Here is a 13300-nt window from a genome sequence, read left to right on the forward strand (position 1 = left end):
GGTAGTCTGCAGCCCTCCCCAGATTGGCAGAGGAGGCGGAGCAGAGATCGGGGCGGCTCAGAAGAGTGGGGTAATTGGCCGGATACAATTGGGGAGAAAAAGGGGGGGGGATCCAAAAAAAAAAGAATGTTGGTGCTGTGGTGGGTTAAACTAAAACATTATCGTTGCAGTCGTTTACATCAAACTATGAGACTGCAAATTTTCATTAAATACAATATTTATAATATTTACCTTTGACTCTGTGCCACCTCCTCCTTGACTTCAGCACTACCAGCACATGGTGATCCAACCACATCAGGGGAAAGGCTGGATCCAAAGCTGGTGCTTTGAGATAGACGGGGTCGGAAAATGGGGCAGTAATTCCATCTTGTGGCCTGGCCATTTTCACATCGATGAAGATCCCAAGAAGTATTTTGTTCAAGGATGCCTGAATGCATCTGACCAGGGTGCTCAGGAAGTGTATTTGAAGCTTCAGATTCTCCAAGTAGTGATTCAGGGCCAGGAAGAAGGAAACAACAGAGCTGATGGTGAGACCTTCTCCCCCGTGTCAAATCTGTTGCTTCTCCAAACAGCTTAAGGACAGCTGTCAACTCATTCAATTAATTCCATTCCCACACTGTGAATGACAACTTCTTGTGTCCAGCCTTCTCTAGAGTGTGACAGGCTTTTAGATGAACACATTGGAGAACGCAACACTTGTGTCAGTTTTGATTCCATCTTAATGTTGACAGCAACAGGATTGCCTCTTTCTCCAGTTACAGTCTCAAACACTTCTTTGAATGTTGTGCTCGTGTGAAGCAGAGAGCTAATTTTTGATAACTTTGAAAGAGGAGACACCACTTTAGTTTCTTTCAAGCCATCCCGTACCACCAGCTGGAGAGTGTGGGCAAAACATTGTAAGCGCTGTTTTCTTGCCATAGCAGCATCCAGTGTTTGCTGGTCTTCCAGGGTGAGGCTATTCCAGAGCTCAGGGTCATCAAGATGATCTTTGTCATGTACTTCATCTTCTTGTTCAGTGGGGAAACACACCATATTAGCAGCATTGTCGCTAATGATGTAGTCAAGTCAAGACAATTTTATTTGTATCGCCCAATATTACAAATTACAAATTTGCCTCAAGGGGCTTTACAGCAACACAACAATATAGTCAAATAAATGTATCTTTAATGCTGTACTCATCACAGATGCCCTCAACCTGCTCACAGATTCTTTCAGCTGTGTGATGGCCTTTGAAGCAGTCACAGGCCAGGAGATTGGACTTAAGCTGTATCCTCTCTTTGTCTTTCTCAATCCAGTACACAGTAACACCAAGAAACCCCCTCATCTTTCTGTCAGACCAGATATCCATTGTGACTGAAACGTGGTCTGAATTGTTCAACTGAATTTTTGGTTTTGAACGTCGCTGTTCAGCAAGGTTCTCTGCTTTTGATGTCAGTGTTCTGCGAGACACTGGGCTGTGTTTACTGTCAACCACAGACAGAAAGTTCCTAAAAGTCTTGATTTCCACAGTGGAAAGGGGGCAAGTTGCAATTGATAACCAAATCAGACAGTATGGAACTGTGGATGATTTTCTGCTGTGGATGATTCATATTGTACTGCCCTTCACGGCTCTCCAAGAATTGTGAGACTGAAGGTTGTTGTTGGTCACTTGTGATGCTTCTGTTTGTCTGGTATTCTTCAGATCTGTAATAGGTAAACATATTAACAAATATCAGACAATGTCTCAAAGTGCAACATGAATTGTGAGAGAAGAATCCCCGCGACCCTGAGAGCAGGATAAGCTGTTTGGATAATGGATGGATGGATGGATGGAAACTTCTCTATTACCCATATTATTTATTTCATTATCAACGTCAGAGCAAAACAAAATCAAGGTTCTGTAAATATACCAATATTCAGAATCAGAGTTACAATTGAATACATTTGGGCTGCATGAAAAACAATCAGTAATCTATTGGGAAAAATTGGATCAATACATCCATTGTCTTCCCACTTGAAAACAATGACTTACTTGACCTCAGCCTGCCTTGCAGTTTATGGATCCATGGCTTTGTCTCCCCCACCCCCTCCCAATTTGCTCTTTGCACAGCTGACTTTTCCCTTCTCTCGCCTACTCATACCTCACGCACGTGTACACACACACACACCTCTGCCCTGTTCTCTTACCTAACACACTTCTCTGCCCTGTTCCCCCTAATATACACATGGGCATGTGCCCTCCCTGTAGTGACTGTAGCTAGATTATGTCAATGCGGGAACAATGTGCCATGGAGGACCAAGAGCCTGCAGGTTTTCATTCCATCCAGAATTTACAGCAGGTGACGCCACTTAGTAGCTCACCTTCAACCACAGAGGAGGAACTAATCAGTGAAATCACCTTGTATAGTTCTTGGTTCGAATAAAAACCTGCAGACTCTTGGCCCTCCATGACACATGGTTGGCTAATCCCTGGCTATTCTACCTCTGCCTAACATAACATCAGACAGCTGATTTTTGGTTGACTTGATAGCTAAGATTTAATGCTGGCTACCAACTGGCTAGCTGTGAGGTCAATGCGAAGTGCAAAGATATATATGTTGCATTTTTTCAAGCACTCATTGATTTAACTAGGAAAGTTAGCTGAGTTACTTAACTACCTGTTAGCTAATGTTGATTAAGCATTGGCGTGCTAACTAGCTAGCTACCATATATAAAGTCTTGATATATTGGGCTTTGTGCAGCTTCAAGTGCCAAACGGAGTTTGACGTTGTGATGTCTGTGTCTGTAATTTTTGAACCACATTCTCTGCCTGCTGCTGCTCATTTTTTATTGCAAACCACATGATCTTTATATGCAAAGGCTATTATCCTTGGTATCATTTTCCCATAATCCATTTGCTTCACACTGTGCTGCGTTCTGCAGTCAAATACATCTCTTGCTTAAATTAATGTTTCACGTTGTTTTCCCATGTAATGTGAGAGGCTGTCTGATTGGTTGAGGGTGGATTTGGGATTTGGTAATGTCAATCAAAGTCACGTTTGCTACTGAAGGCCAGGCTACACTTTCTAACTTCAGTATACCTCAGGGCTTACATAAATGGGTTAATTGCATAATTTTTAATCTTTGGCAATGGGAAGGTAAGCTATCAAGTCATTGTGGGTCAAAAGGCTCAAGTCCAAGTAAAGTCATGAATCATTGGTGTTAAAGTCAAAGTCGAGTTGTAAGTCTTTCTCGAGTCTTAAGTCATCAAATGTCTGACTCCAAGTCGAGTCCAAGTCATGTGACTCAAGTCCACACCTCTGGTTAAGTCTATGGGACAACCAGCTCAAATAAGGGACCACCATTGTCCAAAATAAACCACCCCTTTGTTATAGAAGGAAGAGAGCTGCCCATCAGATCAGCCGAAATATACAGCTCCATCTTAACCCATAGTCAATATGATCCTGGAAAAAGTTCCAGAAATGTGCAAGTGGAAGCAAACAAAGGGGCAAGGTGTAGAACAAGCTGTTGCAGCAAATAAATCTTCCTCTTAAACACCACCAAGCAAAGCTGTTGACACTGCTACAACTCCCGTAGAATGCACATGAATGGCTGTGTGAAGATCCAAGCCTGCCCACTCATAGGCTAATGCCCTCACCGAAAAATGCATCCAGCCAAATTATCCTTGCGTTAAATGAGTTTCTTACAGTTTTAGAAACAAAGGATGGATTCAGTCTCCTTTGGCCCCTCTTGATGAAATGGTGTCAGAGGATGAGCGCTCAGTTTAGGTCATGAATTCAGAAAGATGCTAGCTGGGGATGGAATCAAAGAGGCAAGAGATGCTATGAAGTTTTTCCTCAGCATCACCTAGAAAGTCTGGCAATACAGCCAGCAATGACAGTGGCTCTCTCCCATGCTGGTGGCGATGATGCCCGAGCAGGGGGGGGGCAGAGATGGAGTTTAACATAGCAGAGTTCCATGCAGCCATCCTATGGCTGCTGTATTGCAGGAATGCTCTTTTTGCGATTAGGATATTTCTCTTTTTGAAGGATAAAATGTTCTTTTCAGTTTCTGAAGAAAATTGGATTTTGAGTGCCATCCTGAGTCCCTTTTTATGGACCAGACTTCAAAGAGAAGAGTTGGCTCATCCTGATTGGCTGAGTTTGTACGTGTTAATTTCAGTGCACTGAACCATGTTAAATAAGTGGTTAAAAAGAAGAACCCTGTTAGAGGGTGACAACTGTGTGACAGAACATTCTGTTGTTCATGCAGAAATTATTTGTGAAAAAGTAATAATAAAATACTGACGTAGGACAGCATTTTAACTATTTGAATGAATAGTGTTGTGTCTTCATATTGTTATAATATCTGTGGTTAACATCCCTGTAGGTGTGGCCTGCTGCAGGTAGGGGACCGCCTACTGTCAATCAATGGAATACCCACGGAGGACGGAACGCTAGAGGAGGCCAATCAGCTTCTCAGAGATGCCGCGCTGACCAATAAGGTCACACTGGAGATTGAGTTCGATGTGGCAGGTCAGTCTATCTACTACTACTACTATTACTAATACTACTACTACTACTATTACTACTACTACTTTCCGCTACTCCTGTTAGAGGTTGCCATAGCGGATCATTCATTTCCATTTCTTCCTGTCCTCTACATCTTCCTCTGTCACACCAGCCCACCTACATGTTCTCCCTTGCCACATCCATAAACCTCTTCTTTGGCCTTCCTCTTTTCCTCTTGCCTGGCAGCATATTTTCAGCGTCCTTCTCCCAATATACCCAGCATCTCTCCTCCACACATGTCCAAACCATCTCAATCTTGCCTCTTTTGCTTTGTCTCCAAACCGTCCAACCTGAGCTGTCCATCTAATATACTCATTCATAACCCTGCCCTTCTTCATCACTCCGAATGAAAATCTTAGCACCTTGAACTCTGCCACCTCCAGCTCTGCCTCCTGTCTTTTCCTCAGTGCCACCATCTCCAAACCATACAACTTAGCTGTTCTTACTATCACCTGGTAAACCTTCCCTTTAACTCTTGTTGGTACCCTTCTGTCACAAATCACTCTTGACACTCCTTTCCATCCATTCCACCCTGCCTGCACTCTCTCCTCCAGCTCTATTCCGAACACCCCGTTACTTTGGACAGTTGACCCCAAGTATTTAAACTCATCCAACTTTGTCCACTCCACTCCTTGCATCCTCACCATTCTGCTATCCTTCCTCTCATTCAGGCATATGTATTCCATCTTGCTACGAATGACTTTCATTCCTTTTCTCTCCAGTGCATACCTCCACCTCTCCAGGCTCTCCTCCACCTGCACCCTACTCTCACTACAGATCACAATGTCACCCGCGAACATCATAGTCCACTGAGACTCCTGCCTGATCTCGTCCATCAACCTTTCTATCACCATTGCAAACAAGAAAGGGCTCAGAGCTGATCCTTAATGTAATCCCACTTCCATATTGAACCCATTCGCCATTCCTACTGCACACCTCATCACTGTCACACTGCCCTCATACATATCCTGCACCACTCCTACATACTTTTCTGCAACTCCTGACTTCCTCATACAATACCACACCTCCTCTCTCGGCACCCTGTCATATGCTTTCTCTAAATCCACAAAGACACAGTGTAACTCCTTCTGACCTTCTCTATACTTCTCCATCAACATTCTCAAAGCAAACATCGCGTCCGTAGTGTTCTTTCCTGGCATGAAACCATACTGCTGCTCGCTAATCGTCACCTCTCCTCTTAATCTAGCTTCTATTACTCTTTCCCATATCTTCATGCTGTGGCTGATCAACTTTATACCTCTGTAGTTGCTACAGTTCTGCACATCGACCTTGTTCTTGAAAATTGGTACCAGTATGCTTCTTCTCCACTCCTCAGGCATCCTCTCACTTTCCAAGATTGTGTTAAACAATCTAGTTAAAATCTCCACTGCCATGGGTCCACGGTGGTGTAGCAGTCTAAGCATTGGCTTTTTGTCGATGCAGTTGCCCACTGGGGACCGGGGTGCGAACCCCGGTCTCATCAGATCTGACTATGGCCGGATTCGATGAAGTGGCAATAATTGGCAACGCTGTCTTCGGGAAGGGGGTGGAGTCGGCTTGTGTTCGTCACATGAATGCGTCTCTGTGTGTGTCGGAAAAGGCAGTGATTCGGCCTGGATTTGCCTTGTCATGAAAGTGGCAAGGTGTCTCCTTCGAGACTGCCGGCCGGAGAGATGCAGTTGGCAAATGCATACAGTATGAGGGTGGGTGTTTGAATTAGAATATGGAGCGATTGGCCACTAAATTGGGAGAAAAAGGGAAAAATCAGAAATAAATTTAAATAAAAAAATCTCCACTGCCATCTCTCCTAAACATGTCCATAATTCCACAGGTATGTCATCAGGACCAACTGTCTTTCCACTCTTTATCCTCTTCATAGCTGCCCTCACTTCCCCCTTGCTAATCCACTGCACTTCCTGATTCACTAGCCCCATATCATCTAACCTTCACTCTCTCTCATTTTCTTCATTCATCAGCCCCTCAAAGTACTCCTTCCGCCTTCTCAGCACACTCTACTCGCTTGTCAGCACATTTTCATCTCTATACTTGATCGCCCTAACTTGCTGCACATCCTTCCCATCTCGGTCCCTCTGTTTAGCCAATTGGTACAAGTCTTTTTCTCCTTCTTTAGTGTCTAACCTGTCATACAACTCACCATACGCCTTTTCCTTTGCTTTGCCACCTCTCTCTTTGCTTTACGCATCTCTCTGACTATCCCGCTTCTTCTTTGTCAACATCTTCCTCTTTATACTTTGCTGTACTTCCTCATTCCATCACCAAGTCTCCTTGTTTTCCTTCCTCTGTCCTGATGACACACCAAATACTTTCCTAGCTGTATCCATCACTATTTCTGCAGTGGTTGCCCAGCCATCCGACAACTCTTCACTACCACCCAGTGCCTGTCTTACCTCCTCCCTGAATTCCACACAACAGTCTTCCTTTTTTAACTTCCACCATTTGATCTTCAGCTCTGCTTTCACTCACTTCCTCTTCTTGGTCTCCAAAGTTATTCTACAGACCACCATCTCATGCTGCCTAGCTACGTTCTCCCCTGTCACCACCTTGCAGTCTCCAATCCCTCCTGCATAAGATATTGTCCACCTGTGTGTACCCTCCACTCTTATACTTAACCTTGTGTCCCTCCCTCTTCTTGAAATATGTTTTCACCACCACCATTTCCATCCTTTTCACTAAATCTACCACCAATCTGTCCTTCCACATTCCTCTCCTTGACACCATACCTACCCATCGCCTCCACATTACCTCTGTTCCCCACACCAACATACCCATTGAAGTGCGCTCCAATCACCACTCTCTCCTCCTTGGGTACACTCTCCACCGCTTCATTCAACTCACTCCAGAATTCTTCTTTCTCTTCCATCTCACCCAACTTGCAGGGCATATGTGCTGATAACATTTATCATCACAACTTCGATTTCCAGCTTCATACTCATCACTCTGTCCAACACTCTTCACCTCCAACACACTCTTGACATACTCTTTCTTCAGAATTACCCCTGCCCCATTTCTCCTCCCATCCGCACCATTGTATAAGAATTTTGAACCCACCTCTGATGCTCCTGGCCTTACTCCCCTTCCACCTGGTCTCTTGCATGTATAGTATAGCTACATTCCTTCTCTCCATCATATCATCCATCTCTCTCCCTTTACCAGTCATAGTGCCAACATTCAATGTTTTGACTCTCACCTCCACACTCCTACACTTCCTCCTCTCCCGCTGCCTCTGGACATGCCTTCCCCTTCTCCTTCGCCCAACAGTAGCATAGTTTCCACCGGCACCCTGCTGGCCAATAGTACCGGTAGCGGTCATTGGTAGCCTGGGCCTCGACCGACCCAGTATGGAAATCTGATTTATGATCTGCATATTTGACTTAGCAAAGGTTTTACACCGGATGCGATTCCTCGTGCAACCCTCCCCATTTATCCAGGTTTAGGCACTAAGAAAGCACTGGCTTGTGCATCCTCAGTGGCTGGGCTGTGGCAGTTTAGTCTGTCACCAACAAAATATCTGTCTGGTATTTAACAGGTTATCTCCTGCCAACATTTAAATCAAGTTATTCAGCTGTTGAAACCAGCTTCTCCTTAATCAAAATGTGCACTGAAAGGGCAATTCAAATGCACATAAACTGAAAACCACCACATTTGAACTGTATTCTGAGAATTCAATATATCATTTCATATTTTGTTTGGAGTTTAGAAAAAAAAAGTCTAGCAAAACAAGTAACATGCATACGTACAGGCTCACAGGGTGAACCGACTGCAAACACAGCTGCTGAAAGCTATTATCTTTGTAAAGGGGTGGACAGACTGATTACCATTCATCACTGCATGACCAAGCTCACTTCAATATGCATAAAACTTGAAAAAGAAACGTGTTCTTTTCTACCTCTTAGTTTTGTATTAATCCCTAGCTCAAAATGGTGCCGTTCTGTATTTTTCCCAACTTTAGAAGAGATTGTCATTTCCAGCTTCACATCCTCTTCTGTCTGACTAGTGTTTCCGTCAGTAACAGTCCATTCAATCAACACAGGAAAAACAGTAATGAGGCAGACCGTGAGACAAAAGGTTAATGGAGAGTTTAAATCGGCCAAACAGACACGTCAGCCTCACAAGCCAGATCAGTTTCACAAGTTGATTACATTGAGCTTTCTCAGAAAAATGGGTCATTTGTCCCTCCTGTGACACAGGTTTCAGAAAAACGTGTACAGTTCAATCGTAGCTTTGGAGCCTTCAAGACAGAAACGTGTCCCTTTCTGACAATTTGTGGCTCCTGCCAAGGGCATAGGTTTGGCTTGAAAGTTGGATCCATAACGGTAGGGTGGAATGTGTCGGAGGGAGGTAAACCAGAGGTAAACCAAATTTTGTTTACAAAATTAATATGGTTAATTTTGTAAACAAACTACAGTAGAGATCTGACGGGAACAACAATTAAGGGTGTACTCACACGAGGTGATCTGTACCGTGCCCAAGCATATTTGACCCACAAAGTTCAGTTTGTTTGACTAGCGTGATCACTCCATACCATGCTCAGGCACGGTTCAGTGTACTGTGCTCTGTCCGCTTGAAGAGGTGGGCTTGGGCACTGTTCAGTTGGATTTGGGTATGGTACGCATCTAGTGTGATCGCTAACCGTGCCTAAGAAAGGAACTTGAGGGCTATGGCATCAGTTATGCGACTGTCCCATTTAAAAAACATGGTGGCTAGATTTATTGAAAATTGCTGCATTGCATAACTGATAAATCTATAAGGCACGTGAGAGGGTCATGTGTCAGTGTGCCCAAAATTACTCCAAATAAGCCACAATAAAATCATGAACTCTGTTGTGCTATACGAGAGTGCTTCTCTTCAACACAAAAAATTGAACCGTAATGACGTAAGTCTGCTCGGGCCCAGAACGTTAAGTGCAATGTGAGTGCAGGCCAGCGGGGGAGTGGGGAGGGGGGTCAGTACTGCTTAGGCACAGTACAAAGCAACCATGCTTATTGTTAGTATACCATCAAGCACTACATTGCAGGATATTGGTTCTATTCTAAATGTTGCAAAATACGTTATATTCTGAATGGCATTATTACATAGGATCTAAATTGCCCATCAAGGAGGGACTGTAGTGAAGCCGTGGGTAGAGTTTGTACCAACTTTGGTTAAAATGCAGGACTCTATTTGATTTCTGAATTTCAATAAATCCAGGGTCAAATTGGTATGGCTTTTCAACAACGTCCATAGTAGTGACATCTTCACTGCGTCTCTCTTCCTCTATGATCCTGCCACTGTCCCTGGTGTTGTCAGGATTCATACTCTCCCTTGCATTGCTGCTGTCATTGTTGTCAAAATCTGTGTTCATCCCTTGCATTGCCAATCTCCACAAACTGATAAAAAAAATGTGTTTAACTATCGGATCGCCAGTTGCTAATGTAACCGCCTATCAATCACACCGTTTACAACTGTGACATCATTAATTGATGTATGCCACTTGCAAAATAGGCATTTTCAAAGCAATTGAAAGAGAATAAACACGAATATTCTTAATATTAATTTAGGATGGCCAGCAGTTGGCTATAACACTGCTCAAAGAATCAAATGGCAGGCTTATTTATCTAGTTCAGGTGTCTAGACAACAATTTTAAAACCTTATCTGAGACTCTGTGCTGCTCTATGCTGCTGCTGCCACCCTCAGTGACCTGTGTTTCTATGCCTGTGACCTAATGATAAATTATATAAATTCTTCATTGGCCCTTCGTTAATTAAAATTATATATTTATTAGCTAATCGTCTTTACTATACAGCTGGGAATCTCCTACTCACAGATTGGCACTTGGTGAAAAAACACACAATGTCCATTTTTCTTTTCACTGTTCTCATATTTCGTCAAAGCGCAGACCTGACTGATGAACGCATACACGGAAACAAGAAAGTATTCCCCTGTTTCATCAAACAACCTTTTCCTACCTTTTTCATATTTGCTCACAAAAATAAGCTAGCGAATTAACGTTATCCCCTGCACATCCTGAACAGAACTTGACCAACATAAACTTTTTCCACTTAGCTAGCTAGTGTCAGCTATCTACACAAAGTTTCTGTAAGTCACTGTATAACATTATACGATACAACGATACAAAAAAGCATGAAATTGGTTTATTTAAGGCAGACCATCATATGAATTGGGGTGGCGTAGCTTGCCTTAGCTTGTTTAACTAGCTGCCTAGATAGCAAGTTTATGCCCACATAGACATGCCTATAGCTTACTCTGGATGACAACACAAGGGAAAGTAGTATGTTAGGGGGGGGGTTTCCCCCTAACCTTTTTACAGTCAACAAGAAGACATAAAAAAGACAAACCAAGTCTTTTTCGATTATAACCAAACTACTTACTCTCCATTCATCTTCTGTCTCCATCTTGTACTGATGAGGTGGTGTTGAGCGACTCTGTTAGTATGCAGTAAGCCTACAGAGTGTTCTGAGCCAGAAAGTACAGACCATTAACCGTCTCTGGCTAAGTATGAAGTATGCGACTGCACCCACTGGAATGAAAAAAAAATTGTCTCCATTTTGGTCGTGATTACAGGTCTAAATGTTGGTAGAGATATTTCATCTTTCCTGGTCCCTACTTAAATCTATGCCTATGGCTCCTGCTCAGAGCTTACAATCAAAGAACATTATCAGTAAATGGTGAGACTAAGCCATTCTTAGTTGAACCAGTACTGTCTTATTTGTTTCTTCATCTTAACGAAACAACATGTGAGGTCAGGGAGATTCTCCAATCCTCTCATCTTGTTCACAAGCAAATGGTACATAAAGTTCACATGTACGTTTGCTCTGAAGCACTTCAGCATTACTGGTTAAGGCTATTCCCCCCCCCCTTTTTCTCCCCAGTTGTATCCGGCCAATTACCCCACTCTTCCAAGCTGTCCCAGTCACTGCTCCACCCCCTCTGCTGATAGCTGCAGACTACCACGTCTCCTCCGATACATGTGGAGTCGCCAGCTGCTTCTTTTGTCCTGACAGTGAGGCGTTTTGCTAGGGGGATGTAGTGCTTGGGAGGATCACACTATTCCTCCCAGTTCTCCCTCCCCACGAACAGGTGCCCTGACCAACCAGAGGAGGCGCTAGTGCAGCGACCAGGACACATCCCCACATCCGGCTTCCCAACCACAGACACAGCCAATTTGGTCTGTAGAGACGCCCGACCAAGGCGGTGGTAACATGGGGATTTGAACCGGCAATCCCCGTGTTGGTAGGCAACAGAATAGACCACCATGCCACCCGGACGCCCTATTTTTTTTATTTAGATGGAAATTTTGAAGTTGCGAAATAGAACAGCTAAATAAAAAAGACCAACTTCAATATTTTAAAAATCCTGTATATTGTAATAATAGAAGTTATCAGTTGAGAAGAAAGTTGTCATGTCAGTAAAGAAGGTAGGTGTTACAGGATGGGAACATGATATTTGAATAAATGATTTGCTTTTGTTCTAACGCCTGATAACTTCCCCATCCATATGCAAGTACTTCTTGGTAACTCCCCCCCATTCTTCTCTTTTTTTCAGGATATTGTCAAATCTCACCCTGTGCATAGTTGCTGCTTTACAGTTGTTGTTTTTTGTTTTTATTTACCATGCACTTACCTTTGCTTGAGGGCGGAAAGCTACCGTGACATGTTACTGTTAGTTGTGGTGTGTTTTATATCTGCTTCGCTAACCAGGTCATTGCCATCATCTGTTACTTCAACAGTTCAAAAGTTTAGTCTGATATTACGCAACTGCCTGATATTGGCACACTCTCTCGGGATACTTCAAAAGCCAACCTGACTGCTTCCACTTCTGTGTCATGAGAATATATGGAAAATATGGTGGTATTTGAATGTTTCACTCTGAGCACTTCATATGTGTGACTCAGAAAGCATGATGGTGTAAACTGAAAATGAATAGTCGATAGAAGAGAGGCTGAAAGATGCGGCGCGGAGGCCCAGTGGTTAGCGCTGTTACCTCACAGCAAGAAGGTCCTGGGTTTGAACCCCAGAGTCGTCCAACCTTTGGGGGGGGGGTCATCCCAGATTATCCTCTGTGTTGAGTTTGCATGTTCTCCCCGTGTCTGCGGTGGGTTTTCTCCGGGTGCTCCGGTTTCCCCCACCATCAAAAGAAACATGTGTGTTACTCCTGTCTGTGCCCCTGACCGAGGCAATGGAATGAAGAAGTGGGGTTGGTCCCTGGGCGCCTCACGGCGGCTGCCCAGTGCTCCTAGCTACACAGCTAGGATGGGTTAAATGCAGAGGAAGAATTGCCCCGCGGGGAATAATAGAGTAGTTAAAAAAAAAGATTGAATATACTTGTTTATTCAGATACGTGTGTGTGCGTGTATGTCTGTCTAGTTCTGTTTAAGAGACTAATTTCTGTGCATGTGTGTGTGTGTGTGCGTGTGTGTGTGTGTGTGTGTGTGTGTGTGTGTGTGTGTGTGTGTGTGTGTGTGTGTGTGTGTGTGTGTGTGTGTGTGTGTTCACAGAGTCAGTGGTGCCAAGTAGTGGAACGTTCCATGTCAAACTACCTAAGAAGAGAGGAGTTGAACTTGGGCTCACTATCAGTGGTAAGACCACACACACACACTCAGGCGATGATAAACACTGCTAACCTGATATATTTTCTGTTTCGGGCATGTGCTTTCTCTTGGCCGTGTGTTTAAACTCCGTCGGGCCGTCCCCTATTTCCATGTACAGGCAATCACACACATCACCACCCACGGCCACACATAACCAGAAAT

The 13300-nt window shown here is 43.8% G+C and overlaps 1 protein-coding gene across 1 annotated transcript in view; it reads left to right on the plus strand.

The window, feature by feature from the left end:
- The window catches only part of LOC130107218 (glutamate receptor-interacting protein 2-like), a 296900-nt gene that overhangs the window by 257815 nt on the left and 25785 nt on the right, over positions 1-13300 (plus strand). Inside the window, exons 13-14 of the mRNA XM_056273700.1 lie at positions 4348-4493; positions 13046-13126. Coding sequence (XP_056129675.1) covers positions 4348-4493; positions 13046-13126 — 227 coding nt within the window. The remainder of the gene's footprint in view (positions 1-4347; positions 4494-13045; positions 13127-13300) is intronic.

The sequence above is a fragment of the Lampris incognitus genome, chromosome 2, assembly GCF_029633865.1.
Source record: "Lampris incognitus isolate fLamInc1 chromosome 2, fLamInc1.hap2, whole genome shotgun sequence".
NCBI classification, from domain to species: Eukaryota; Metazoa; Chordata; class Actinopteri; order Lampriformes; family Lampridae; genus Lampris; species Lampris incognitus.